The 25,218-nt window shown below is 37.0% G+C and overlaps 1 protein-coding gene across 5 annotated transcripts in view; it reads right to left on the reverse strand.

Annotated features, from left to right (window-relative positions):
• Positions 1-255: 255 nt before the first annotated feature.
• TRPC4 (transient receptor potential cation channel subfamily C member 4) overlaps positions 256-25,218 on the reverse strand; it is a 212,004-nt gene continuing 187,041 nt past the window's right edge. For 4 of the 5 annotated variants that reach the window (XM_019736606.3, XM_074329992.2, XM_074329993.2 and 1 more), the window contains 5 exons: positions 21,928-22,123; positions 18,252-18,461; positions 2,974-3,015; positions 2,753-2,842; positions 256-1,294 (listed from right to left, as the gene is read on the reverse strand). In XM_019736606.3, coding sequence (XP_019592165.3) covers positions 572-1,294; positions 2,753-2,842; positions 2,974-3,015; positions 18,252-18,461; positions 21,928-22,123 — 1,261 coding nt within the window. In that variant the 3' untranslated portion in view covers positions 256-571. The remainder of the gene's footprint in view (positions 1,295-2,752; positions 2,843-2,973; positions 3,016-18,251; positions 18,462-21,927; positions 22,124-25,218) is intronic. The other variant, XM_019736607.3, reaches the window with a different exon arrangement.

A 25,218-nucleotide genomic window follows, 5' to 3' on the forward strand; every position in this document is an offset into this window, starting at 1 on the left:
AAGGAAGAGTTTGATCATGACTCCATGAGAAGAAGGCTTGCTTGCTTTAATTGCATACTATAATTATTTATATGTTTTTAAGAAATAATTTGCTAATTTTTGTCTTTTAAAGCTAAACTGTAGGGCTAAGTGAAATGTTCTTAATTAGTACCCATCTCTAGAGACCCTAAAAATTTATAAAAAGCTCTAATAATTCAGCTACATTGATGTTTGCATATAAAAATATCTATTATAGGAGTCAACTACCACATGAAGTAATTGCATTTGTTTTAATTGAAAAAGATAGCTAAAAATTTCATGTGGGTTATTGCAACAGTACAAGAATACATGGTGTATTTATTTATTAACAACAACAACAACGAAAAAATTGTAAAACAAATTGTGAAAGCAAAAGCAGGGTCCAAAACAAGGATTTTCGATAGCCTTTGCCTTATTTAAACATGTTACACATTATTATGCCACAGTGGATAAATGCTATAAAGTGTAAGTTAGCATTTGCTAATTTACTTTTAAACATCTCCCCCCAATGGAAAATATGTATACGTAGGATAAACGGTTCCTCCTTCAAGTATCACAATCTTGTGGTCACATAATCGTCATGGGTAGCTGAGTCTGGGAGGGTGACATCATAGCCCGTGCTGGAGTCCTCTTCCTTGCCGTGCTCCTCCTTTGGTATTATTGGAACAGTGTCCTCCACCGCCACCTTCTCTGACTTGAACGAACACATTCTCTTGCTGACCTGTAAACTCAGGCTGTCCGTATTCCTTTCCCGATGGTCTACTAATACGCACTGTTCACTGAGACCTGGGATGCTCAGGTCACCCCGGGAAGCTAGTCCTCGAGATTCCAGTTGAATATTTCTCTCCAGGGGTCCTTCAGCCTGATGACGAGCAACATCTTCTGAAACAGAGAAGATCTGATTTGCATTTGGCTCGGCAGCGTTTTGTTTTGATCGTCTATGAAATAACCCGAAGTTTTTGATATCGGTCACAAAATTCACTTTTCTCTGCTTCTCCCGCGGGGGCTCCTGTACCACCAGGGCAGAGCCATTGCTTATGCTGTGTCTTTCTGCGGCAATTGCTGCTGATCGCGGGTGAATCAGAGTGGTTAAATCGAAAAGGCTGAAGTTCTTCTTCTTGTCTTTGCTGCTACCTTCGTTATCACTCTTTTCATCGGAGTCTGCTGAATTGGGAGAGTCCTTCGCGGCCTGAGCGGACTGGACTGCAGAGAGTTTGCAGCCTCTCAGTAACCCCAGGACTTCAAAGCGGAAACTAGAAATGTCTTGCTTTAGTTCCTAAATGAAATTTAAAATGATCAAATTAGTTTGTGACCTAAATAAACATTAGGAAACGTCATTTACACATTTCATATATGGGTCTGATGTGTTTTCACTCATTTTTAAGAGCTAGGATTCCAGTGGTTCTACCTAGAATTTCAGTTTTTTTCCTGGCATTTGTGGCATTATGAGGTAATAAAGAGACTTCCTAAGCTTGATGTGAAAAGGAACATGAAGGGTTTTCTTTTCCACAACTGTGTAGTTAAGTACATTGTTTTTTTGGGGGGGACTAAAGTTTCAAATATTTCCTCTTCCAATATTCATCTGCTTTCAAGTCACATCACACTGCCTCAGGGATGCATTTTGTAAAGATTTTTAATAAGGCACAATTAGCTGTCCAAAGGGACATCGATAACAAAATAATTAAAGTGTAGTCTACCTTTTCTAGAGTTGGCAGTACTTTCCATTGTTTAACACCTTGGAGTTGATTTTACCCCAACCCTTGGGTCAGCCAATTCGTCCTGCAAAATGCGTCAAGTCAGACAGCATTCCTGAGATTCACCCTTTTTTCTTCTCTTTTTGGATATCTGAATTCTCAGTCTGACCTGATGGTGGCTTTTGAGGTCGTCTCCTGCCTCTAATTTATCTCCCAAAGCACCATGAATCATTCAACTCCAAAATTTGGATTTTGTGTCTGCCAAGAACATTATGGATTCTAGTCAACTTTCAATCTGTGCTTTAAGTTTTGCAATGTATCTACTTTCTTACTGAATTGCCTGCTTATCTTTGTTCTTTGTCAAACTTGCTGCTTTTCTCTGTTAAAAGTCTCCTGTTGGAATTTTGTTTGTTTGTATTTGCCTATAAGATCTTACTGACTTTAATCATTCTTCCAAAATCTCTAAAAACTCATGCAGAATAACAGGTATTTTTATACCCACTAACTCCTCTGCAAGAATTAAAAAATAACAAAACCAACCAACCAAACAAAAAACACTCAGGGAGAAAGACTAAGTTTATAAATTACAATTAAGCTCAAACCTTAAATCCCTGCTACCAAAGCTGTGCAGAGCACAAAGAGGGTTCTTGTTGTTGTTTTTAGCACCTCGGTTACCTAATGTTTCAGGATTAGAAGTTAGATTGAAATTTTGAAACTAGAGCTCACTCAGGTGAGTGCTGCTGGGATCAGCAAGTCAGAATGCTACAAGGCCCTAGGATTTTCTCTGCCTCCAAATAAATCCCCTTGACATTTCAGATTAAGTATGTTTGAAAACAATGTATTTTAAGAAGAAATGTCACCACTTTTTTTTTTTTTTTTTTTGATAATTCAATAGGGCTTTAATTTAAAAATCAGAAGACACAGTCTTGTTGGAACACACAGCTGAGCTTCCAGCTTTGATTTCAAATATTCTGTTTCGGGTTGCACGTTCTACAGAACCTGCCTTTTGGTGCTTTCAACACTAAAATGAAAACGGTTACCTTAAAGTTCTCTTCAGTCAGGCCCTCTTCGGTTTTGGCATCTCTAATCATCGCGGCAACATATCGCTTCACCAGATTCCTCATAACTTCCTGAGGCATTTTGAAACAACAGAATTGATATTCAGTGCATAAATACGAATTATTTCTTGAGTCAGTTCTGAAGAGGGGACTGTACTTGAATTTTAATACAAATTTCAAGATACAATAGAAGAATAACTTACTTGATACTGGTGATGTCTTCTTAAATTATCAGCAGCTCGCCTCTGAAAAGAAAAAGAATGTTTACTTTCCAGTTACATTGATGTATGACTCTTCTGGAAGATAAGTTATTTGTTCTTTTAATCAAGCATATTTCTTCCTCATTTTTTCCAAGTGGGATTTTTATTAGACAGTGGACAGTAGCTAGAGACTGCTTTGCATGAATCAAAAGAATGAGTGAACCAAAGCAACAAAGTGCGAGATTACAATCTGTATGGCATTTGATATGTAGAATACGTTAACAATTGTGGAAATGTTGTTCTTCTAATATAAGGTGATGAAGAATTATGTAATTATAGTTGATACGTGCCTCAAATCACTTTAAATGATGCTAAGAGACACAGGTGGGACATATCAAATAAAAAAAAAAAGAAAGAAATATCCAATAAAAATACAAATTTGATAGACTAAAAAGCTAGCGTTATGATAATATAAAGGTCTTCATAAATATCAACATAGCAAGATTAAGAGTTTAGGCACGATATGCAACATGTAATAAAAAACATTTTTAGTCAATAAATACCCCAACACTAATTTCAATCAATGTATATTAAGAGGGGATTGGTGTTTTAATTAAATTCGAAGTTTGACTTTAACAAAAAAATAAAAGATTCTGTTCTAACATAGGATTCATTATTTTATCATTAAAAAAAATAAGTGTGAGTCCTAGCTATCATTTTGAAGAGATCAGACTGGTTTGGGAGCAGAGCTAAGATTAGCATAGAACAGTGATTTTGGAGTGCAGAATGAAGAGAGAAGATGTTTTAACGACTGAAAAAAAAAGTGCATTTATATTAAATAATAAAAAAACACTTAAATTATATATTTGCAGATTTCATAACTATTCTAAAGATGTTAGAAAAAAGTGATCATAATTCCAATTTTATGGATGTTCAATAAATATCAGTATTGATTCTTAAAGAAGAAAACTGGTGAAAATAATCTAAAATAAATACATTCTGTAATAAAGGTGTGAATTTGGTAAATTGCGAGAAAGCAAATTAAATAAAAAGCAAAATTGCGAGAAAAGCAAAACAAATATCTTGGGTTTAAATGTCTTTTGATCTTGTTTCTTACTAAATAATCATAGGCTGACGAAATGGAATTTTAGAAAGAGCTGTGCATTCATCACTGTGAAATGGTATTAGGAAAAAAACCAAACAATTTAAAAGAAACTGTTTTTTCTCTTTAGGGGAATAGGGGAAGATGGCATTTTCAGTGGCCACGAGAATAGATTTGTGTTTCATCATTATTAGTGACTTTGAGGAACAGATGAGACAATGCTTAACTTCCTAAAGTCCACTAATTATTTGAAAACCATTTACTATAACATGAACTTTAAACAACAAATTTTCAACATGATTATGGTATTAATTTAAAAACTGGGAAATTTGAAACTACAAAATTCAAACATCTTGAAAAAATATTTTGTACTGGGCCACCAGATGGAGGTATATGACTCTTTTTGAGACAGAGGTAAGCTAAACTCCAAAACAAAAACACTTATAGAAGGAAACAAATCTTCCAGATCTTAAATTTACCGCAAGTGAACACAAATATTAAAGCAAGCTGTATATTTACTTCTTTAACACTATCAGTATAAATATTGTATAAGAGATCCATGTTCCATAATTTAAATAGATAGAAACTCTGAATTTAACATAGGATTTAGTCGACTCAATTTTTATTATTTTGGGCTTCTATGGCATTTCACCATTCTATTTTAGTCTTTAAAAAGCCAGTAAAAATAGTCAGCAAAGAGCAGTTTGAAGTCATGATTTAACTTGAAATTTCCTTACTGTAAAATTAAAACTAAGGATGACAGAATCAGAAAATTCTGAGTAATAAATGAAAATAATCATAGTGTATTTTATTATTAAAAAGAGCACAACTCTCTCTCCTTTAGCAGTAACTTACTTATATACAAATTTTTAAATTTTAACACAAATATGGAAAGATCAAAGATCACACTTTAAAAAATTGCAGGTTTATTTTTCTAGGGAAATTTTTTTTTTAAAAAAAGGAAAAAGTATTCTGGCAGAGAGAGGGAACACAGACAAAGTTTACTATGATAACTTTCAGGAATTTTCAATATCTTTATCCCAGGATAAGACTAGGTTAATATAGTCAATTATTTTTGCCCATCAATTTCTTTCCAACTTACATGACTATACTACAAAACTATTCTGGTCTTGCGAGATTATATCAGCCAACTTAACTTCAATATACTAGGAAAATAAAAATGAAGTTAACCACCTTCTGAATATTGAAAATAAAAATGAATGAAATAAATTAACCAAATTATGACCACTAATTTTATGTAGCTCAGATATCCCTCGTGTCTATTTAATCTCTCCTCTGGTTACCACCACAGAATTGATCTTGTCTGATTGACCATTACTATTATGAGTACCTGTTTTCTACTTCTTTTACTTTCTGGGAGGTAGGGTGGTGTGATGTTGGGAACCTGGACTTAGGGGTCAAAAGTGGGTTTGAAGCTGACTGAGCATGAACAAGGAACTTGTCTCTGAGGCCCTCTCCCTTCCCCATTTTTTATTTTGCAAGATGAGAATAAACTCACTGGGTGATTTTGGAGATTAAATGAGATAATGTCTCTAATATTATTTCCCATCATCTTTTCATTTTTTTTTCCAGATTAGTATGATTTAACAGTTTTTAAAAAATATTCTTGAATCAAAACAACCTGTGGATAGTTTGACAGGTATCAGGATTACCTTGAGAAGTAAAAGAATGTACTTAGATGCCATTGTCTCTCTTTGTGTGATTAGCATGGCATGTCATGCTTGAGGAGAGCATTTTCTTTAGCTACAGAGCTGGAGGTAGGAAGTAAGGAATTTATATTTAAGTAATAGGGTGAGGGGCTAGTTCTAGGAAGTACAGAGAGATGTAACACACCCATAGGCAGTCATTTTTGTTTCATTAGACTTCATTTTTTTAGAGCAATTTAAGTTTCAGAGCAAAATTCAGGGGAAGGTACAGAGAGATTTCTCATACATCTCCAATGCCACACATACACAGGCTCCCTTAATGTTAACATTCCTGCTGAAGAGGTGCATTTGCTACAACTAATGAACCTACATTGACACATTGTAATCACCCAAAATCCATGGTTTACTTTGTTTCACTCAGTGATGTATAAGTCTATGGGTTTGGACAAATGTTTACTGTAATGATGTGATCCTTATGGTCTCATAAAGAGTATTTTCACTGCCCTAAAAATCTGTTCTCAGCCTATTTATCCCTTCTTCCATCACAACCTCTATCAACCACTGTCTCCATAATTTTGCCTTTTCCAGAATGTCATATAAATGGAATCATATAGTATGTAGTCTTTTCAGATTGGCTTCTTTCACTTATCAATATTCATTGAAGGTTCCTCCATGTTTTTTTCATGCCTTGATAGCTCATTTCTTTTTAGTGCTGAATAATATTCCTTTGTCTGGATGTACCATAGTTTATTTATCCATTCACTTACTGAAGGACATATTGGTGTCTTCCAAGTTTGGGTAACTATGAGTAAAGCTGCCATGTGCATCCTTGGCAAGATGTTTGTAGACATAGATTTTCAACTGTTTTCAGTAAATATCAAGGAGTATGATTGTTGGATTGTATGGTGAGATTATATTCAATTTTGTAAGAAACCATCAAACTATCTTCCACAGTGGTTGCACTATTTTGCACTCCCACCAGCAATGTATGAGGGTTCCCATTGTTTCACATCCTTATGCATTTGGTGGTGTCAGTGCACTGGTTTTTAGCCCATCTGATAGGTCTGTAATGCTAGTCAATCATCTTTTTGAGGGTCCCGAAAGTTTTATGAACATCTCTGCATGATATTGGAGTTTTGCTATGACCCCTGTGAATTTTGCTTAGTGGGTTTCTATATCATGAAATTTAGTTTGAAGGATCAATTTAAGACAAATTTAACAAGTGACTGCAAGTGGGCTGCAAGAAACCAGAAATGGGTAAGACATACTTTTTGCCCTTAAATGGCTTATAGTCAGTCTGTTAATGGAATGCCAAGAATGCATATGTCTATAGATGAGGGCAAAATACAAAAGAAAATATGGGAAGTGCTATTAAGAACGTTATTTGAGCATAGGGAAGAAAGACATATCATTGGACTAAGGAAAGAATCAGCAACAGCCTTCAAACAGGGAATGTGATTTTAGATTGAATGTGAAAGAATTATAAGACATTGACCAGCAGAGACGCACAGGTGTTCTAGAAGATTGGAACAGGGTGAGCAAATATGCTGGCTGGAGAGAGTAAGATACACGTTATGGTGACTTCCAGTCCAGTTGCAATGTGCTCTGATAATAAGAGTATATAGATTAGGTTATGTAAGAAAGTTAGAATGGGTTCTTTATAGAGAATCTTAGATGGCACAGTGAATTCCGTGGTTGGTAGGCACCTGGAGTTTCCGACTAATTGAGTGATGTGATGAAAATTTAACTTTTGTAGTCATCTGGCAGCAGCATTAGGTAGGAAAGGTATATGTGAGATAATCAGTAGCTGAGGATGTTAGTTGGGATGCTATTACCATAATGTAACTGAAGGGTAAAGATACATTATGGCTGTGAGATAAAATGATAGCAGTGTGACTAGACAGGAAGGGACAGGAAGAGTTGCAGGGGAAAGGGAATGTTGAGGGGGGAAGACAAGCCAGGGGGCTTTGACGCTAGGGTGGGAGCACGATGACAAAGATTTTTAGTTTGGCTGCTGAGATGTTGGTGCTATTAAAAAATAATAAAGAATTCAATAAGGAGTGTCAACCGGCAAAAATAACTTCAGAAAATCCACCAAAAGAACAGTTTATTCGGGAAAAGAAAAAAAAAAGAAACAAAGCCACCAAGGAGTGTGCATATGCACACTCACAGGCTGGTGTTCCAACCGGCCGTCCACATGGTAAAAAAAAGGGCAGAGACCAACATGGCTTCCCCTTTATTTGCATCTTTCCCCTGGAAGTTACCACAAAATTCAACAGGAAGTAAAGACTAGATAGTTAACAAGGGGCCCAGCTCCACCCATAGTCCTCCCAGCTCTATGGTTAAGCATCTTAAGATGCCAGTTTACTTTTATCAGGAGATATTGACATAGGACATCAAGGTGGAGGTGCCACTGTCTAGTTTATATCTTTGGGGGAAGTTTAGGACTAAAGAAGAAGACTTGGGGATTATATGCCTAGAGGCAATAGTGGATATAATCACTAACCCACATGTCTCAGCATGAACAAAAAGAAACTATCACGGACAATAAAGTCAGTGATAAATCTTGACTATAGTTATTAGGTATGCACAAAATGACCTTCTTTCTTTTTTAATTAGCATTCTTAGGTTAACACTACAGTGAATTTAATTCTCTAACTTCCTAGGATCTACCAAAAGTCTAGGAAAACAGGGTGGGATTTAAATTTTAATACCTGACAGTTGACACACAGGCAATAAGAACAGACATATTATTTATTAGAAAAAGAAAGCTGTTCCAGTTTCATCACCTCATTTATAAGTAAGGAAAGCAAGGCCCACAGAGTTCCGTGAGTAAATAAAATACCACGATGTTCTCACGGCAGTGCCAGTTCTAGGATCCCAGGCTAGAATTCACTTTACTCCTTGCTCTTTCTATCAAGAAGACATTAAGAGACATCTGCTATGTATTCTGTGACTTTGCCTCCTTCTCCCAACACATCTTAATTTGAGGGTCAGCATCCTTACCATACTGGATCCATATTTATTTTAATAAAAATTAATACCCACAAAATGTATGGTATATGTTGTATTAGTTTCCTAGGCCTGCCATGCAAAGTACTACAAACCAGGTGACTTAAAACAACAGAAATTATTGTCTCACACCTGTAGAGACCAGAAGTCTCAAATCAAGACTTTGTCAGGGATATGTTTTCTCTTAGACTCAGTAGAATCCTTCTTTTCCTCTTTCTAGCTCTTCGTTGTAGCTGTCAATCCTCGGTGTTTCTTGGCCTGTAGCTGTGTTAATTCCATTCTCTGTTTCTATCTTCATTCACATGCTGTTCTCTGTGTCTCTGTGACTTCACATCATCATATTCCTATAAGGACTCTATTGCAATATGACCTCATCCTAACTAATTACTCCTGCAACGACCCTATTGCCAAATAAGGTCACATTTTGAGGTACTGGGGGTTAGGATTTCAACATATCTTTCTGGGGGACACAATTCTATCCATAATATATATACTTTTTGCAATAAATATGATCATGATTTTTGGAACTTAGTGACATTGTTAAATATTATACAAATACGAGAACTAACATCAACAATACCGCATATGTTTGCAATCTTTTTGTTGGGTAAAGATCAGTTGAGCTTCAAAGGGATTTACTATCATAAGGGAAAACATTACAACTTATAATTATCACTGGAAATAACCAAGAATAGAACTGACCAATTTGTGTTTATGAAAGTAATGTAATAAAGGACATTTCTTTAAAAATTACCTGAGTGGGTAATGCGTATTTAATTTTTTTCAAGCCATTCACATGTTAAATTTTGATTGATAAAGTAATTTGCAATGTCTAGATGTTCTCAGTCTTTACTAAAAATAAACTAGGCAGACCTAGGTTAGAAAAGAATTCCTCCATGAATGAGTTCTGAGGCTTTTACGGAGTTGCATTTTGCAGCTTTAAAAAAAAAAAAAAAGAAAAGAAAAGAAAAAAAAATCAGATCGGTTGTCAGTTATGTTTAAGACAGGAAAAATGGACTACATGGCCAATCAAGAACCTTCCTTTCTTAACTTGGTGTCTAGGAAAAATATTTTGAAAGAAGACGTGCCCTTTAATTTGGCAGTTTTCTTCGTAAATTATATCAGAAGCCTAGCATTATGTGTAGAATATTTTTTGGCAGGTGCCCAGGGCACCTATTAGCTAACTGTCAGTTTGCAGGCTCCTCCTGATTTGTAAGGACAAGACAATGGCAGTATTTGGATCACTGAACTAATGATAAAGGAAAATACCAACTGGTGAGAAATTTCCTGTTTGCTATGTGGTAGCTTCACATTTCAACAGAAGTGTCAGGTTGCTTTAGAGCAGGAAGGGTTTTACAGCCTTGAAAGAAAAGGCTCTGGGGAATCAGCTGTGACATTTTTCTCACTCTTTATCTCTAGTTCTCTGCAGGTCCACTCAGTGGGATGTCAGGCTCACTTCCTATTGCTGGTTCCCTGCAGTCAATTGTCATTGCCGTTTTCTCTCATTTCCACTCCAGCTTTGGTCGATCACTAATTTTAAGCCCAGGAGTTATGCCTTTTTTATTCTTTGCTTTGCTCAGTGAATCCCTTGAGGGATGCAGCTTGCTGTGCTCTCTCCTTCTTTTAAAACGAAGCAAAAATGGCAAGGGGCCATTCCAGGGTGCGACCCCTTTTTAACAAACTGCAGTTTGGCTCATTTACAGATGGATCTACATATTGTTCTCTATAAACACACTTCCCAAGCATATAAAAATAAAAGAAATAAAATACGCCTTGTCAAACCAAATATTCATGATCTTACTCTTGAAATACCAAGAATATCAAGCAATTCATTCCTCTACATCCCTACTTGGGAAAGAAAATTTAATTAAAAGGCCCTGTCAGAAAATCTTTCAGCAGTAAATTAGGGATTGAGAGTTATTCACAGATGGATACTGCCATATCTGTAAGATTTGTAGTTAGGCCTCCTGAAAGTGATGGAGATTAAGGAACAATGCATTCTGATAAATTATCACTAAAAATGAAGTCTGAAAGGCATGTACTATTAGTATTTTTCCTTTATGATGATTGGTGGTGATAACCCATTCAAAGTTTCTAATTCTCTTTCCATGACTTAACTGAGCATATTTTTATGGCAACTCATTAGCATGAGTATTCCCGAGCTGAGGGGTGCTAAATGACCCTAACAAGGATGGTATCTCATGAGCTCCTCACTACGTGCTCCAGAGAAAACTAGAAAGTGGAAAACATTAAATGAAGGAATTAAAAATAATTTTTTAAATGATGTTGTTAAAAGATCTAGTAGTTTTTGGTTTAGCATATTGACGTATTAACTTAAGAATTCCATTTAGAAACCCAGTCTATGGTATTAAAAATGTTTCATATTAATTAAACACCTTGGCGATGTATTGCATTAACATCTTTCTACTTTTATTAAGTGACCTGGACCCAACGACCAACAAGTACAAACATTTGTTTTGTTTTAGTTTAAAAAGCTGAGCTAGATACCAGTGCTTTCTTCAACAGGAGTTTCTAATTAAAGTTACAAGCTGGAAATATTTGTTAACATGGAGATTCCTGATGATTCTAGTACACATTAAAGTTTGAGAACCAGTGTTTTGATACTGAAAGGGGGTTTTGTTGATAAAATGGGATTAAGCAAAAAATTCGACAGTGAGAAATATCAAAACGCCAAAGCTCCAATATGTTTTGTATTTTATTATTGCACTCTCAATAGGCTGTCCCTTTGGTAGGATTTTCATGATTTCCCAGAGAGAAACCATTTCTCAATAATGAATTTGCTCCTGTTGTGGCTGCTCGCTGGCTGCTCGCTCGCAGGCCATGAAAGCATTCACAAGTCAGGTAGAAAAATAGAAGGAAGATTTAAGAGAAGGGTCAGGTGTTCAGAGTCTTCTGGAAACTACTGCGTGGAGTCTTTGTTTGGTCTCAAGTTTTATATTTTCTAACCAGGATGTAAATTGCTTCAGCCTGTAGTGGAATTTTCCATTGAGTTCGGCTTTGTCGGTTGGGGTGGGGGAAGGTGCAGTTAAGCTGGTTATCCCATACAGATGCAAAAATCTCTCCTAAGTCACAGGGCCAGCACTGTGCGCCCGAAATAAACGAACCATTGAAACTGCATATAGTAAATGTATAGGAAACAGGATTATTAACATTTGGCGGAAAGGAAGCAGAGAAAGAAAAGCTTTCAAAAAATCCCAAGCTGAATTACATTTTTTAAATCAAATTATACCAGAGACACAAGTCTCAAAATAGAAGATTTAGTGCCACCATTACAATCTGTGGGGATAGAGCCAGGAGTGCAGTTTCCAGGCTCTCAGCCTCATGTGGAAAGGTGCTGGCTCAAGTAGTAAATGGCCATCAACTGTGACTGGATGGCCATCAGCTGTGGCTAGTTGGCAGTCAGCTATAACCAGTGAGCCATTGGCCACTAATATAACTGCTGTGGCTATGCTAGCAGCAAAAATGGGGGCTAGCAAGAAGATGGTGGCTGAGCTAGCAAGCGCGGAGTGTGGCAGAGTGTGGATTGCGGATTCTGTGGCTCCTGCTTCCTGTGTCTCCAGCCCAGCTGCCAGCGAGACTAGAGTGGTATGACTCTCCTACCTATGGCTCCGTGGGTGTTCCTTTTTGGCCTCACCATGTCCTGCGTTTTTATGTGGGGAGCGGGATCTGAGACCCCGCAAACCACCCTGCATGACAGAATTCCTCTAAATAGATCCCTACAATAAATGTTTTGCTCAATAAAGCATTTCTGCTTCATTTATACTTTCCCTCATCAAGCATTCCAAATGAAAGTTTAATTTACCCGGAAGTCCTAATCATCCATAGAAAGAAGTCCAAAGTTTAAAGGAAAAAAAAAGAGCTAATGAGTTTACACGGGTAGCTGTATTAATATTACCGGAAGTCATAAATAGCAACATAAGCTCACCAATGATGGGCTCCTAGAGAGAGGCTAATGTGGCAACCCTTTGCAGGGAATGAGCATGAGGGTGACATTCAGGCAGCTGCTGGGTGACAAGAGTAAGTGAATCACAGGTGGGAAGGTTAGAGAAAATGCCTAAAAGAATGCATAAAATCTACCTCCAATGAGGAAACCCAAAAGATGAACACACAACATGGAAGATACTGTGTGTTGTCATCAGACTTTTCAGGGAAACAAGAGGAGGCAATGGAAAGCAATGATTGGGAAACAAATGACCCAGGTTTTTTTCCCAGCTTTGTCACTGCCAAGGGACCCTGAAACATTGGGTCAAGTAAACAAATTATCTTTTAAAAGAAATGGTTGAGCTAAATGATTTCTAAGGTCTCTTTGAAGTATAATGAGATAGTTTAAGCTATGTCTTGGTTACACAAAGTGACTGTCATTGGTATTTCCATGTCACCTTTTAATTAATGGCTATATGTATATCTCCTTGTCTTCATATGTCTACACAAATAACTGTCAGGAAGATTAACTAAACTAAAATGAATTCGCAGCAAAATAAATTACTTTTTGTCATTATTTTCTCATTTAACTCTTTTTAATATTACAATCTTCTTAATTTACTTTTCATTTATCATACTTTTCTTTACAAATAATATATATTATTTATTTCCATTTAAAATCTAAATGGATAAAACTCAACTGAAAGTATGCAAAACAAAATATTAATATTATGTCCTTTTCGGTTCCATTCCCACATGGGCCAGTGAGCTGCGCCCTCCACAACTAGATTGAAGACAATGAGCTGCCGCTGGGTCCCCAGAGGGCTCAGTTGGTTAGAACGGGAACTCTCACCAACAACTCTCAACAACAAGGTTGCAAATTCAATTACCACATGGGATGGTGGGCTGCACCCCCTGCATCTAAACATTGAAAACTGCGACTGGACTTGGAGCTGAGCTGTGCCCTCTACAACTAGATTGAAGGACAATGACTTGGAGCTAATGGGCCCTGGAGAAACACACTATTCCCCAATATTCCCCAATAAAAATTAAAAATATATATTATTTCCTTTTCACTGTGAAATACAATCTAGATAAAAAGTAAATTTATAGCATTGAATTTGATTAGGCTCGTGCTTGCCCAAAGCCTTAGCTTGGCAGAGAACAGGCAGGATTGAGAGGGAATGGGGCTGGAGAAAAGAGACATGACTCACAATATTTATTTAGTTTGTCATAATAATATAGGGAAGGGGCATGAGGACTGTTTTCTCAGAAAGATCTAGGAAGTTGGATTGCAAGCCTGCTGCCTGTGTGCAGCCAGAAACAGAACTGGGTCAGATGTTCATCAATCACACAGAACAGTCCAATTGAAGCCTACTGAGCAAAGAGATTCCATTATGGCCATTCCGGTAATTAAACTTATTACAAACTAGCCACAGGCTGTACCTTACAAAGGTTAAACGGAAACCTGCCCCTATTCTTTTTGTGTTTTGCAGAAGTTTCCCATACCAAGAAATTTTCCATAGAAATAAGAAACACATATAAACCCTAGCCCAATGGGGGGAGAAGGTCTCTTCCGCTAGTGATTAGAGTCCACCACTATGTTTGTGGAGTGGCCTTTTCTTACTCATTCTCTGCTAAAGAAAATTATTTTACTTTAAACTCTATATGGGCTTGTGGGGACAGAGTCCCAGAGAGCAGTTTCCAGGCTCTCAGCCTCATGTGGAGAGGTGCTGACTCGGGTAGTAGATGGCCATCAGCTGTGACTAGTTGGCCATCAGCTGTAACCAGTTAGCCATTGGCCACTGATTTAAGTGCCGTGACTGAGCTAGCAAGGGCAGATTGCAGTTAGCAAGGGGTTGGTTGGTTGGCAGAGAAGCGGATGGTGGATTGCGGCTAGCAAGTGCAGTTAGGAAGCACAGATTGCAGCTAGCAAGAGGGTTGGCAGAGAAGTGGACTACAGATTGCAGATCATGTGGTTCCTTCTTCCTGTATCTCCAACCCAGCCGCTAGCGAGAATATAGTGGTATGACTCCCCTATCTATGGTTCCGTGGGTGTTACTTTTCAGCCTCACCACATCCTGCGTTCTTGTGCAGGGAGTGGGACCAGAGACCCCGCATGAGACCCCGAATGACAGGGCTTATGGGGACAGAGCCAGAAGTGCAGTTTCCAGGCTCTTGCCCTCACATGGAAAGGTGCTCACTTGGGTAGTAAATGGCCATCAACTGTAACTGGATGGCCATCAGCTGTGGCTAGTTGGCTGTCAGCTGTAACCAGTGAGCCATTGGCCACTAATATAACTGCCGTGGCTATGCTAGCAGCAAATGGGGGCTGGCAAGAAGATGGTGGCTGAGCTATCAAGAGCAGATTGCAGTTAGCACGGCGGGTTGCAGCTAGCAGGTAGGGTTGGTTGGTGGGCAGAGAAGCGGACAGCAGGTTGCAGATCCTGTCGATCCTGTTTCCTGTGTCTCCAACTCAGCTGCCAGTGAGACTATAGTGATCTGACTCCCCTATCTATGGCTCCGTGGGTGTTCCTTTTCAGCCTCACCACATCCTGCGTTCTTGTGTAGGGAGTGGGACCAGAGACCCCGCATGACACCCTGCATGACAGGGCTCATGTTTGAATTCTGTCCTACATGAAGCCAGGAACCTTCTTGGCCCAGGGCCTGAGTCCCCGCTTCGGGAGTTTTGTGATATGGCATTAATAAATTCCCAAAGCATAAAAATATCCAATGGTTAACAACATTTACATGGCTAAGGAAAAGGGAATGCTTTGAAGTCACAACAAATTGTGAATTATCTTTCTGTGATCAGCTTGGATCAAAATATTCAAATGTAGAGATAGACACATAAAAAGAAATTTGTTTTTTTGAGCCCAATAATTATAGAAAAGAAAGCTCTTTAACTTGTGCCATTTACCCTCTCCCTCTGATAGGTGTGAATCACTGCTTTAATAGAAAACCCCAAGGGAACGTTAAGCTTCTCTTTAATCTAAGAAATGATGGTAACATATTCTTAACAATGCATCAACAGTGGGGGGTTCCCCTTGGGTTGGGCAGCAGGAGAGTTGGAAGTCAAATTCTTAGAGTGGTTCTCCATGATTTTGGTGGTCGCACAGATGGAGTTCTTAAAATATTAGAGCAGGGCCTCAGATCTTCTGACAAGTTTTGTGGCATCTTAAAACCAAAGATTCCCTCTGCTATGGCCTAAAATTGAAAATTGAAAGACAAATATCTTTTGTGTGTGGCTGTGGGGACAGAGCCCCAGAAAGTAGTTTATAGGCTCTCGGCCTCACGTGGAAAGGTGCTGGCTCGGGTAGTGGATGGCCGTAGGCTGTGGCTGATTGGCCGTCGGCTGTGGCCGGTTAGCCGATTGGCCGCCGGTATAACTGCTGCGGCTACAGAGGAGAGCCGAGGACTGCCGAGGAGCCGAGCAGAGCCGAGCAGAGCTGAGGAGAGCGGAAGACAGGAGAGGAACAAAGTCGAGGAGAGTGGAGGACAGTCGGTTGGTCTGTTGGCGAAAAGGCTGACGGCTGGTTGCGCATCCGGTGGGCCCAGCCTTCAGTGAGACCATAGTGGTATGACTCCCCTACCTATGGCTCCGTGGGTGTTCCTTTTTGGCCTCACCATATCCTGCGTTCTTATGTGGGGAGCGGGACCAGAGACCCCGCAGGCCGCCCCGCACAACAAATGGCGGAGCGAGCAGGGTCTCCCGCACGACAGTGGCCTTCAGTTTTGGACCCAGAAACTCTTTCTAAATCAAAATACTCCTATGAACAGATACCATAATACCATAGTTTTATTCACTAATATCTTTTTAGGGATTAAATACATTTGTTATGAATTTAAGAATAAGATGGAGAAAAGGTCAAGTATATTTTGATGTGGAAGGGAGTAAGCCAGAGTTTGGCTTCCTTGAAGTCTTTTACTGTTTCTCTCAAAGAAAAAAAAAATATTTCTCACACTGTGCTCATAGCATCTTGCATGTAACTATATTATAATGTTAAATTTATTATATAAGAAGTATTATAGTAATATGTTCTCATATCTCAAGGCCCTCAGGGATGGAAACCACAACTTTGTGCCCCATCCCAGAGCCGATTCCTAGCTCAGTTTCTGGCATGTGGAAAACATATAATAATTGCCTATTAAACCTAAATTATTACATTTTTTACAATTATATATTTTTAAATAAGTTGAACTTATTTAACAAAGAATTCAAACATTTGGAGTAAAATAATGTAACTCTTCCTAGTATCAGTGATAAAGTCTACAAATGAGTATGAGGATCGCAGCATAAGGCTACACTGTAATCTGACTTTGTTTCTAAGATCAGATATATGCCCAAACTTTAGTCCTCCAAGTTTACAGAGTAACAGCTTACAGGAAAGAATATATTTGCTTCTCCTAACCACCTCTTTATTTGCTGTGCTCTCTTGCCAGTCAATTCTCTTTAGAATTAGAATTGTTATTGAGATTACAGAAATATCAATACCACTTTCGGTACAGAAAGCCCCATTTTGTGCTGATAACAATGCCTAGTGGGCAATGAAGTTAATGAGTGAAGAGGAACACTTAGGGCAAAACTAGCAGTCACAAAATGCGTTAAATAAAATAAAAAAAACAAATTATAATTTTTAATTAAGTAACTAACATTACTTAGTGATTCTAATATAAAGGCATATTAGAATACTTCCAAAGCAATTTCTCTGAGAAGGTCAAAGTGACTAATGAATGTTAGGGTATTGATTCCCAAAATATCACTATGAGACCTTTAAAATTAGGAAATTAAGTGAGAAAGAAATGAAGAAATCACTTGTCCCATGTCAGTGGTTTGGCTGGAACGGAACTCTAAGTCCATGTATTTTTCTGCTTGAATTGCTTGAACTCTTGTTTTCCATCCAGTGTGAAAGAAATTGCCAAAGGAAGTATAATCTTCCAATATAAGAGGGGCACGGCTCTCAGGAGTCCTAATAATTTTTTTTAAAACAACACAACTTCTTGGCATCTAATATGATTGGGAGTAGAAGCAAAATGTGGAGAAATTAAACATTCTCAAATCACTGTGATTGAATATGGCACAGCGTTTTCAAGTGATAATATTCATTCAATCATTTAATTGAGAAAATTTTATCAAGCACAATATGCTCTGTGAAGAAGCCGATGGCAGGTATTATTAGGTGAATGAAGCAGACCCCTTCCATCCAGAGAAAGAAACGAACAAAGAGTAAGTAACCCACAAATAACCTGAGGGGATCGCTCTGAAAAGAGCTGGAAACTAAGACATTAAGAGAGAATGTGCTAGTTCCCCAAGCAATGACTGGTGGGTGTAGAGTCTTGTGTAAAGTGTGGATCCTATTAAAATAACAGTGATGGCCCTCAGTGTAGGAAATAGCTTAGTGAAAAAGTCAGTTACTCAGACGTGTCTTAGATACGGTAGTTGTGCAAAAAAATGTTCAATGCAACAAGTAAGAAGAAAAAAGCTAAAAATGCAAAAATATTCAACAAGGACCACAAATATATTTAAATACACAATTAAAGTAAAAAGGAATACTAACATGCTGTATTCTTACCCCTATTGTTCCAAAACTTTCTGGCTTTCTTCTCATCTTTTTCTTGCACAGGTGTGTCCAAATCCATTTGATCAGGTACCAGAGAGACTTGGGGCTTGGGATGACATTGAAGGGAGTAGGCAGGGTACCTCCTTCTTCAAAATAACTCATCCAAAGCTTTGTTCGAGCAAATTTCCATTCTATGTCTGCATGGTCCTGAACAAGAGAATATGACAACTGCTGACAGGTTTCTTAATTAATAAGGTAAGATAAACCTCACAGAGATCCTTTAACCTGACTTTGAGTGGCTCTTGGAATATTAATTAAATTGCTTATAAAAACATTGCTGACTCTCGGAGATAATCATCCAAACATTTCAGATGGGGGCTGACCCTGGTAAGGTGTCACAGCTCTGTTGTCACTTTTCATCTTTCCCTCTCCCATGAGACAGACATCTGAAATAATTCCATGTTAAAGAGACTGCAGTGATTAGTTTTGCCTTGAAGTTGAATCTTCATTTCCTGCACTGTAGGCTTACATCAGCTCAAAGTCATTAGAGTTTAGCCACAAACAGGGCTTTATGTCTTACTCAAGGCTTTGAACCTCTGCCTAGGTGAATGCCACCTTTATGGATGCTTGCAGCTCAGCCTTCTGTTGTTTCCAGGAAAAGCATTACTTGATAAGGTTTCCATGTGAATAATTATTGTCCACCCTTAGGCAACAGGTGTAAACTCAGACATCCCCTGCCACAGGTAGACTAGGGACTGACACAGTGCTGAACCTTGACAAAGGGCACCAGACAAGGGTCTGGCCTGTGCCTGCCAACAAGCCTGAGGCTATCCTCCATCATCATTTATTAATCCATTTTATTAATTTCCTGGGAAATCTTAGGAACATTTGTGGCAATTAGATAGAGGGCAGCCAGTCTCCTCTCAAACTAACCACAAACTAATTTAAGCAAAAAATCTGGGAAGTAGGAAGTGGTAGAACCAAGGCATACATACAAATAAAAATTCAAAATAATTCATTTTCACCCATGAATGTTATTTTTAAAACTCAATCTTTAGAGTAGGATAATATACCATTCTAATAGCCCTAAATTGTTGGGTGGGTGCTAATAAATGCATATGCTGTGTACACATTTCTAATATAAACAATATCGATTTTAGTCTAGACACTGGATGAATTGTGCTTTCAACAGGAATCACCATGTCTAGTAAATATGTGGCCTTCATTGTTGCTTAGCAAATGTCTAATTGGAAGGTTCAATCAATAAATGGAAGCACAGAAGCTACAGTTTTCCTCCTATTTTCCCTCCTCTTCCTCTCCTCTAGTTCTTCCTCCGTCCCTTTTTTTTTTTTTAAACAAGCTTTTATTCTGCATTAATGAAGAAACTTATGTATTGTTTGCTGCACTCACAAAGAATGGGACTCAGTAGAATTGGCTTATGGTAATAAAAAGGCAGTCACTCTATCTAGCTAGAGTATTGGCCTACAGTGCCTTCTATTCCTTCTGATTCTCAGGGAGTCAAAAATGAAGGGTTATCCTGGCCTCATCATGTTCTCTTACTGCTAATACAAAGCTATTCCTGGTTTGGGATTCAGAAAGGGTCTAAACAAAGTCTACAGTGGTTAGAAAAACTGAAAGTGAAAAGTTCTAGACTGGTGATGACTAAAAACCATCTTCTGCTACTCACCTTCTGACTCAGTCAATATTTAAAACTTCGCTTAGGTATTTCCTCTCCTAGGAAGACTGCCCTGACTGCCATCAACCTCAGCTGCCTCCCACCCCCAGCCCGTCTTGGTCCTCTCTTCTGTACTTCCATCAAATTCTCAAATCCCTTTTCTCAGTATTGAAATTATTCAGACTTTGTCCCTACTGCATTACATTTTTCTTGAGGGCAGGAACCTCATTATTCGGCGTATCCCTAAAATCAAGCATCTGTCAGGCATGTACTAGCTACACAATAAATATTTGATCAATGAACAAATGAGTGAGTGGAAAGCAGGCTTTAGACATGGCCTGCATGATTGCGTTTGCCTTTTAACTATTAAGCTGTCTTCTGTTTTCATGCTTGATCCTAAAGCTCTGAGTTACAGGTAGCAGGACCAAAGAGAAAGCCCTCAGGGTAAATTCTGATATTCTGGGATAGGTGAAAGTCAAATACTTGTCACAATCATGTTCCAAGGAGGCGTCGTGGGAGGTATACCTGTCCCAGCCTCCTCGTGCCTGCTCCTGTCAAGAAGATTTAGAGTTTGGGCTAAACAAAAACAGAGACTTGAAGCTTGTTCTTGTCTCTGTAAGAAGGAACCTAGGAAGACACTCCACAAAGAAGCAACAAGAAAATGTCATACTGTTCTTGAATAATGTTCTCTTGATGAATCGGTATAGTTAATGTTTTATAGACTCCAAATTGTACATACAGCTTCTCTGTATATAGCTTGATAGTTAGAGGCTTTCTAATGTTTTTGATGGAGTGGTCTGGAAAATAGAATCCACATTGCGAAAGTGTGTTGACTAGAGGAATACATAAGTTCTGAGGGACGTATATAGGGGCTATCTACAAATTTCAGATTTGTAATATGCTCAAATGAACTCCACAGATTTACCTATTCACATGCAAATCCTAGGACCTAAGTATATCCAAGTGGGAATACTTTAGACTGTCAATCAGTAAATAAAAATCATCTATTCTTATATTTATGCAGTTTTTCTTCTGTGACAGGTTTAAATAAAATTCTGAATGCTGCTTTTCAAAATAACAATAATAACACTCAAGAAGTTTAGCAATAGATTCTAAGATGAAATATAATTTTAGGTATTTACAGAGAAAATGAGCAGTCTATAATTATCTTTATAAAATGCTACTTGTCTAAGGTTATATTAAAGACTGAAGAAAAATATACTTGTCCAAGGTTATATTAAAGATTGAAGAAAAATATTTCATTTCTGTATAGTTTATCTATTGCTATTGGCCATAGACATATATCATCGCTGGCATGTAAGTTCAAGGGGATAAAGGACTTTGTCTTCCTTGTTCATTGTTATGTTTCTAATTCCTAGAACAGAACCTGGCAGCAGAGTAGGGACTCAATAAGAATTTGCTGAGTGAATGAATAAATAAATTAAACTAAGTGTTTGGATTCCAGAATTTCAAATAAATACAGATATTGTATGTTCTGCTATAGAAGTCAGGGTTACACCTACATAGCTTTTTTCTATACTTCAAGAAACTGAAAATCCTATGGCTTTTCCCCTCAGACTCCCCTCCGGCCTATCTTTTGTATCTTGCCAAGCTGGCCTGAATTTGATTATACCAAGATTCTAGGTTAAATGGACAAAGACAATGCAAAGTCCAAAGGGCATTGCATAGATATAAGTAGCCTGTTTATAATTCATATCTCATCTACTGCTTTTCATAGCCAATGACTGTCTGGCAAGATAGATTTAGTTTATTTTATAATCATGTGTAATATAATAACACCAAATTAGTATATAGCTAAATACAGTGAACACTGCTCAGAAACTTCAAATTAACCATTCATATTATACTTGTGATCTGATCCTATCTTATCAATAGCCAATTACAGACTTTATTTCCAAAAATAATAAGTTGGTGTATAACTAGGAACAACAAATTGTAGGGTGAAATATTGAATTAAAATAAAGTTATTCAACTTACAGCAATAAGTTGGTAAGAATTATTCATCATAGCTATTAACATGTTGAGTAGGACAACCAGAGAGATGACATTGTATGTCCCAAACATGGTGGCACCAACAAATTCAGTAAATTCATGCTGTGCTTTGACATTGGTCACATATAAATTGATGAGCCCAAATATTGACCAAAACAGGGACTGGAGTGTCTCAAATAATCTGAAAAAAAAGATAAAATGACACTAATAACTATATTAATAGAACCACTAATAACTATATTACTAGAACCAGTATACAATAAGATATAAAAATAGAATTTGATTAGTTATGAATATTTGATTAATTTACAAATACGTATCAATAGTAAAATAATATTTTAGGGCAAATATAAAATTAAACTTAATTAAAAAATTGAAACATTTTTTTATCATACTAGCACAAATGGTGTACTTAATTTTCCTAAGATCTTTGAAAACTACGTTTAATTTGCTACTGCAGGAATGACAGATCTGACCCATAGCCTGTTTTTGTATGGCCACTGAGTTAAGAATGAGTTTTGTTTTTTCAAATGGTTGAGGAAAAAAAATAAAAAGAAGAGTGATATTTTGTGACATGCAATAATTGTATAAATTTACAATTCAATGGCCATAAATAAAGTTTTATTGAAACCTAGCCATGCTCATTCATTTATGCATTGTCTATGGTTTCTTTTGTGTTACAATGGCAAAGATGAGTAGTTGCAACAGAGAACATATGGCCCATAAAGCCTAAAATATTTACTATGTGTCCTTTATATAGAAAGCTTGCCCAACTATCTTAAAACACTGAATGATAGTTAAGAAATAATAGATTCTCAAGCTTAGTCTTTGAAAAATGTCAGTTCTTTTACCTTATTTTGCTTTTAGTTGTAGGTAGATTAAAAATCATGTTATCATTATGGATTTCCACATTGACAACTAAAGTTGCACAAAGTGAATCCTGTAAAATGGCAGTGTCTCAGAATGCTTAGATTATAAAATTTGCTATTTTTTATATTTCAGGGAACATTTTCTCATTCTTGCCAATGAATGAACTTTGATGATTTTATTGAAAGTAAAGTTTCTGTAACTAACTGCACGAAGTGGGATAAGATGAAGAATGTCTGAACCCAAATGAAGAATTGTTTGCTTCAGGAGAACCATTATAACACCTTCATATAATATCATAAAAAGACAACAGAACTGATAAAAGGTTACGATAAGACTGTAGTTTAATTATATTGTAAAAACAAATGCAAACCTATTTCATACATGGCATGGCGACTGAGATTTCAGTGATTTGGAAGATTAGCATTAGTTTGGAATCCTGTTGTAGGACCCAGTCAATCATGTTTCCTAGCAGCTCCTAGCCCCTGTGACACTGTTCCATGTGTACTATTTTATGTAGGGGTGGCCCTTAGTAGGTCCCTGGAGTTTCTCACCCAGAGCTTCAATGGATAAGGTTAGTCATGGTCGAGTGACCTAAGGAGAGCCAATTCATATGAGGCTACTGGACAGTGTCCTGGCCTAATGTGAAAAGATGAGCCTAAATAATCTGATTTCCTTTCTAAGAAAGTTTAATTTAGATTTATCAAGAGAATGAGGTAGTTGCCAAAAGGGACTCAAATGACATGAGTTATGATGTAGGGTCAGGATCGCTGGAATTATGAGAAGCCAAAGGTTTGAAAAGCACGAACTAAGCAGAGAATTGAGGATGAAGAAGCCAGGTAATAAGTAACTATTGAAGAGAATATACATGGACTAGCTGAATCAAGATAATGTTCATTAAAAAAAAATCCTGTGATCCAGCATGATGGCAACTCCTGTTCTTTCTGAAGCCAGGTTTTACTCTAAGTTCTGCCCTTGCTAAGATCAACCCTTGCTCAGAGGATTAAAGGACTGCAATTTTCTGTATGATTCTTGTAAAAAAGTCCATTACTTGAAATAATCCATGAACTTCTCGTTTGTATAACCAGGATAATCTTACTAAAGGTGCCTTAATTGGAGTTCAGGACTTCTTTTCTCAAAGGGATTGCTTTTTTAAAAAAGTAAGCAATTTCATATTTTCATTGTATAATTCAATTTTAATTATAAGATATGAAATTTAATTGTGTGTTTATTGGTTTATTTTGCTAAAGCTGTTCAACAATGAGACAAATTACCATAAAGTGGTAAGGGTGCTGATCTGATCAACCTGAGTCAGACTGTGACTCTGTCATCAGGAATGAGCATTATGAGTCTTTTTTTTTTAGTAACTTTAATGACAATTTCTAAAATTAATGATAGTGTCTTTGGGTTCAATGTGAAATTCTTTTCTTTCATTCTGAATAGTGTGTATTCTCACTGTGCAAGTATCAATGTAATTCACATGGTTTTCTCTTGACCTCAATAGCAGTTCAGAGAGAGCTAGAGGTTATATAAGTGAATAATAAATAAATAAATAAATAAATAAATAAATAAATAAATAAATAATAAAATGTTGCCAACAAAATCCCATAACAGTTGTTTTCTTTAATGTTTAAATAAAAGTGATGTAGGATAAATGGATTCTCATGGTTTAATAATACGGATTTACTTCTGTCCACATAAGAAGTACTAAATTATTAGAGAATATTAGCAAACCCTTAGGCAAAATATTTATTTACATTTTTAATTAGAATTGAAAAAGAGAAAATTCAAAATAGAATAATGTTTTATGATTATTATTAATAATTCCTATGTCTTTCATTCTTATTTTAATTTAATTTTTCTTTTTTGAATGGAATGAATCTGAAATGAGGTTTGCAGAATAGTTCCACTTAACTAAAATATATTCACTTCTTAGATGAGTTAAAACCTTGGTCTTTATAAGTTAATTATTATTTTATTGTATGATTTAAGAAAATCAAACTAGGTTAACATTTCAAAGTCATTGCTTCTAGAAATGTTTTCTTACTTAGTGATTCCCAAATCTATTGATATCAACATTTCCCATACAGTGAAGAGTCATTAGCTACATCAAATCTCAGACTGCCTTTAGGTGACAGCTGTTTTCATAATTCCATGTTGAAATAAGGACAGAAAGCTTTCTATGGTAATGCCCCTCTTAATTAAACAACATAGCATAAAACTTCAGTTGAAGACTAAAATCTGGCAATTTCTATGGGATGATGTTATAACATGGCCTTTCTAAAGGTAGCATTTTGTCTCTTGCTCTTTGAAGATAGTTCTCAATTGCTACTTTTAAAAGTTGGCTTGTTCCCTATTTAAGTACTTACAACTAGAGAAAGCAAACCAGTAAAAAGGTAATGTATTCCA

This window comes from Rhinolophus sinicus, chromosome 16, assembly GCF_057876585.1.
Source record: "Rhinolophus sinicus isolate RSI-liver-muscle chromosome 16, RSI-T2T, whole genome shotgun sequence".
NCBI lineage: Eukaryota > Metazoa > Chordata > Mammalia > Chiroptera > Rhinolophidae > Rhinolophus > Rhinolophus sinicus.